Here is a 5,570-nt window from a genome sequence, read left to right on the forward strand (position 1 = left end):
AACATAATACAAACTTTAGAGCGTAAGACCGTAACCGTAACCGTAAAAATGTAAACGTAAAAATTTAGAAATGTAACAAAATAAAACTGAAAAAAATGCTGAACAAAACGCAACATTAAGACGTAAGAATTTATGCGCTAGAGATAATAATATAAGAATGTTAACACGTTAGTGTCTAGTAATGGTAAACGTAAAAAACGTAAGAACGCAACCGTTAAAATGTAAACAAAAGTTTGTTAAATTATTATTTTTGTGAAAAAAATCCAAGAATTGAGAATTTTCATAAAAAAAAACGAAATAGAACGCAAACTTTAGAACGTAAGGACGCAAACATTAAAGTACGCAACCGTAAGAATGTAAATGTAAAAATATCGAAATATGAAAATAAAACTAAAAAAATGTTAAATAAAACGTAACCTTAAGACGTAAGAAATTAAGCGTAAGAGATAATAACATAAGAATGTTAGTCTAGTAATCGTAAACGTAAAAACGTAAGAACGCAACCGTCAAAATGTAAACAAAAGTTTGTAGAATTATTATTGTTTGTGAAAAACAAAAATCCAAGAATTAAGAATTTTTATTAAAAAAAAAAACATAACGCAAACTTTACAGCGTAAGGACCGTAACCGTAACCGTAAAAATGTAAACGTAAAAATTTAGAAACGTAACACAAAAAACATAAAAATAGAACTGAAAAAATGCTGAAAAAGTCGAATATGTACCTCTGAATAAGGCGGTGGCGGCTGATGGAAACTGTTACACCTCGAATACTGAGGCGGCGCATAGCAGGACCCATTCGAATCCGGCTCTGAAGCCCTTTCATCCCTTCCTGAATCCCTGCAACAGAAGCTCCCATGACTGTGTCGCCGCCACAACGAACAAGCACACAAAATTCCTGCAACAGTCGCCGTCACAGCGACCCAAAAATACCTAAAACCAACAATCCTCATCACAAATTCACAAAATTCCCATTTCCTTTACCAATGACCCAAAAACAAAGGATTGAAAAAATTCGCAGGAGGAATAGCAGGAGGACGATGCACTGCAGGAGTCAGCAGGAAGCAACAACCTTGTTTACAGCAATCTTTCGGTGGGGAACACGTGTAGTGGCCTCCATCGCAGTTTTTACCTAGAAGTTGCTGAAAAAATCACACATTTTGTGTTAAATGGGGCAAAATAAGCTCAAGGTCACACAATGTCAGAGATAGATCACGTGACAACTTTTCAAGGACACATTTTTTTTTATTTAATAAAAAAATTTTTTTCGTTTTTTATCGATTTGAACTTACAGTAGCTCAATGTCACACAGTGTCAGAGGTAGATCACGTGACAACTTTTCAAGGTCACATTTTTTTTATTTAATAAAAAAAAATTTCGTTTTTTATCGATTTGAACTTACAGTAGTTCAAGGTCACACAATGTCAGAGATAGATCACGTGATAACTTTTCAAGGTCACTTTTTTAATAAAAATATTTCGTTTTTTATCGATTTAGACTTACAGTAGCTCAAGGTCACACAATGTCAGAGATAGATCACGTGACAACTTTTCAAGGTCACATATTTTTTTTTATTAAAAAAAAGTTTTTTTTCGTTTTTTTTATCGATTTGGACTTACAGTAGCTCAAGGTCACACAATGTCAGAGATAGATCACGTGACAACTTTTCAAGGTCACATATTTTTTTTTATTAAAAAAAAGTTTTTTTTCGTTTTTTTTATCGATTTGGACTTACAGTAGTCATAAGTACTGGGAGAATAGTAAAGTTGCCAGACGCACAAGATAATATAAGTGTCGCATTGCACTTTTTCTCCAGTGTTGTCCCCCAGCAGGAATGGAAGACAATTATCTGAAACAGAATGAAATTTTTGCTCAAATATTCGGAAATTCGAGCGTTTTAGTGCAATCATAGTGAGACAAAGAGAGCGACGACCGGCGCCACGACGCTTGGCGCCGCTATTCTCTCCAAAGAAAATAACACAGTGGCCGTGAAAATCGGGAGGACGCCAGGACAACAAGYATAATTAGGGGGWTTTTCGAAAAAAAGCCATCTTCGAGTTCGAACAATGAGATTTTTTGTGTTTTGTTATTATGTATTYCAAAAAATTAATGGAAAATAAATTGGACATGAAAGTAATAAAACGTCAATTTTAAGTCTCGCTTTGTTTAACGACTCATTATTTCGCTAAAAATAGACAACTAATTTCAACCTTACGACAACGTCAATTTAAATATTTGTGTACGAAAATGTGCGTCGTAAGAATGTAACGAAAACGGAAAACTTAAGACGTAAGAATGTTAAAGTTAAAACGTAAACGTAAGATCATAAAAATTGTGTGTTGTAAGAATGTAGGAACTTAAGAATAAAAGTTAGACAAAAATTACGCAAAATTTAGAACGTAAGAACGCAAACTTAAGAGTTACGTTCTTACGTCCTAAAGTTTGCGTACGGTCATTTTAAAAAATCCACTAATTTAACGTAAAATAAATAAAGTCTGAGTTTTATAAAAATAAAACGTAAACTTTAATGCATAAGAACGTTAACATAGAAGTTAAGAACGTAAACTTAAGTACAGTAAAGACGCAACCATTAAGTATATGGAAATATCTAGAAAATTAAAGACGCAAAAACGTAAAAATAAATAAAATATTCTAAAGGCACAAAGAAGACGTAAGAACGCAAATTTATTTAAGTATTTAAGACTCCACGAATGTAATGTAATATAAAATCAAATTAAAGAAAAAATTGATAGTAAAACGCAAGCTTTAAGCCGTAAGAACGTTAACGTAAATATTTGGAATTTGTAAATATAAAACCGTAGAACGCAAACACAGAAACGTAACGTAAACGTGTAAAAATATGTTTTTTTCTTGAATTTTAGAACGTAAGGAAGCAAACGTAAAAGAATGTTAGTATAAAATATGTAAAAATAGTGAGTCAGAGACCGTAAACGTAAAACCGTAGAATTCTTGCGTATCGTAAGCACGTAGAATTATTAAAACGTAAGAACGCAAAACCTAAAAATTATTTAAAGTGTTGTAAGAACGTAGAAACGCAACAAAAACACCCAAAAATAAGTTAAAATAAGTGAGTTTTTGTTTGACTATGCGAAAATGTGTGACGTAAAAACGTAAGGATTTGGGAATATTTAAATGCTACAAAAATTAAAATAACCTGAGAAATATAAAACTAAAATTGGAAAAAAAAAAACAGTAAAACGCAAACTTTAAGCCGTAAGAATGTAAAATGTAAACGTAAAAAAAGTAAAATTTTGCATCAAATGAATGTAGTTGTAGTACGTAAAAACTTAGAGACAAAACGCAAGCTTTGAGCGTAAGAACGCAACGTATGGGCGTAAGAATAAAAAAATCTGAAACACAAATTTTATTGCGTAAGAACGCTAACGTAGCCGTTAAGATCTTAAAAACGTAAATATTTAAGAATCGTAAAAATTTCGTGCCGTAATAATGCAACCGTTAAAAAGTAAACGTAAAAACGTAATTAATTAATTAAACAATCTAATGACACAAACGTAAACTTTAGGACGTACGAACGCAAACATAAAAACGTAAGTGTAAAAGAATCCAGAAACAAAATAATCTGAGCATTATAAGAGTAGGTAAATAAAAGTAAAACGCAAACTTTAAAGCGTAAGGACGTAACATAAGGATGTTAACACCTAAATAGCTGCGCAACGTAGACCTAAGAACGCAATTAGAAAAATGTAAACGTAAGCTTGAAAAAAAGTGTTTCGTATTGAATGTTAGAGCGTAAGGACGCAAACGTAAGAGTTAAGAATATTAACACTAAAGTATATAAAAAAAAATGTGTTGCAACGACATACATACGTTAAAAAAGCTTCAAAAACTAAAAATAACAGTAAAAAAAGACTAAAACAAACTAATTGATTACATTTTCTGTTAACACTGAATTTGCAATTTTACGATTCATCACCTTAAATATTTGCAGTATGCGGAATTATGTAATAGATTTTTTCCAGTTTTGCGCAAAACAATCAATTAAATCGTGTCATTTAGTCCTTTTTTGGGTGACCCAAAACACAATCGATTTTTTCCCACCAAAACCTTAACCTACTTTCCACTTAATCAAAACGCAATTTTCCACCCTTAAACCCCACTTTTCGCGGTGGAAAAGCCAAAAAAAAAAACAAACAATGCGCCAATATAACAAAAAAAAACAAATTTGGCGCTTTTTACCCCTGAAAAAAAATCCTCACACACTCACCTTGATTTTGGCTGAAATTCGGCAAATTTTCGCACTTTTTCGCCCCCCAAAAACTCACAAATTCACACCAAACGTGAAATTTCCTCACTCAACTGAAACTGAGTCGTTTCAGCGACGCCATTGTGGAGGGGTGACTGAAACAGCGCCGCGTCGCGACGCTCCGCAGTGGCGTCTATCGCAGCGTCAAAACAAGACTTTAATTACCATAATTAAATTGGATGCAATTGGTGCGCAGTAAACAACCACAAGTAAAAATTTTACCGAATTTATTTAATTTAAGGTTTGAATTTGGCGCGTTAGGGGCGTTCCCGCAAACTTAAAACATTTGACAGACAAAATCCCCAAGTCAAGCCAACATTACTAGTAAACGAAATTGGGATTAATTAACTGTATTTTTGTTGTTTTAGTAGTTTTAAGTCAAAATTTTTGTCATTTAACAAAGCTTTGGTGGTGGTGTAAGCACTATTTTAATTATCGTTAGTTAAATTTAGTGTAATTAAACCAAATTATTAAATTTGAGATTTGAATTTGAAGAATTGATGAATTTTGCAACTTAAAAAATTTGACAGATGAAATTCCCCCAACATACACCAAATGCCCCGAAAAAAACTGTATTTATTTAATTAAAGTGTCTAAAATTGGTGTTAATTAATTGCATTTTTGTTGTTTTAGTAATTTTGGTCCAAAATTTTTGTTATCTACCGACGTCATTAGGGAGGAGTGACTGAAAGCACCGCGACGCCCTGTATGGCGTCTATGTCAGCGTCAAAACACGATTGTAATTACCATAATTAAATTGGGTGCAAGTAAACAAGTAAACATAATTGAATTTAAGAAAAATTTGAATTTCGCGCGTTAGGGTCGTGCCCACAACTTAAAGAATTTGATAAAGAAAATCCCCAAGTCGAGCCAACAACAAGCCTTGGTGAAGGAGTGAGGGAAACAGCGCCGCGACGCTTTGCAGTGGCGTCACAACACGGCTTTAATTATCATAATTATTAGTTGTTAAATTGAATTTGGGCGTTGGGGGTTTCAGGCAACTTAAAAACTGTGACCAGTGATGCCAGATTAGGGAATTTTTCCCTAGTTCTAGGGATTTTTTTGACAAAAAGGGAAAAAGGGATTTTTTTCAATATCTTTTAATATTCTAGGGATTTTTGTAATTTGCAATAAAAACCTAAAAATTTTACAGTCTTTTTTTACATTAAGCAATGACTGTAAAATATTTGCGCAGCTTTGATTTTTAAATACTTAAAAAAATACTTGCGAAGAATTCTGTCTAAAAAAAGGGATCTAATTTGTTATGATATAATAACTATGTATTGCC

The 5,570-nt window shown here is 32.7% G+C and overlaps 2 protein-coding genes across 4 annotated transcripts in view; one reads left to right on the plus strand and one right to left on the minus strand.

Annotated features, from left to right (window-relative positions):
• Nucleotides 1-4,413, minus strand: part of LOC123013770 — a 10,632-nt gene extending 6,219 nt beyond the window's left edge. Inside the window, exons 1-4 of one of the 2 annotated variants that reach the window (XM_044412544.1) lie at nt 4,244-4,413; nt 1,733-1,846; nt 982-1,139; nt 723-930 (exon numbers count right to left, since the gene is read on the minus strand). In XM_044412544.1, coding sequence (XP_044268479.1) covers nt 723-930; nt 982-1,139; nt 1,733-1,741 — 375 coding nt within the window. In that variant the 5' untranslated portion in view covers nt 1,742-1,846; nt 4,244-4,413. Of the gene's footprint in view, nt 1-722; nt 931-981; nt 1,140-1,732; nt 2,293-4,243 lie in introns of those variants that run through there. The other variant, XM_044412554.1, reaches the window with a different exon arrangement.
• LOC123013759 (juvenile hormone esterase-like) overlaps nt 1-5,570 on the plus strand; it is a 162,898-nt gene that overhangs the window by 32,182 nt on the left and 125,146 nt on the right. The gene's annotated exons all lie outside the window — the stretch shown is intronic.

Source organism: Tribolium madens, unplaced genomic scaffold (genome assembly GCF_015345945.1).
Source record: "Tribolium madens isolate multiple individuals breed KSU strain unplaced genomic scaffold, Tmad_KSU_1.1 Scaffold_19;HRSCAF=116;Tcas5.2_LG9, whole genome shotgun sequence".
Taxonomy (NCBI): Eukaryota; Metazoa; Arthropoda; class Insecta; order Coleoptera; family Tenebrionidae; genus Tribolium; species Tribolium madens.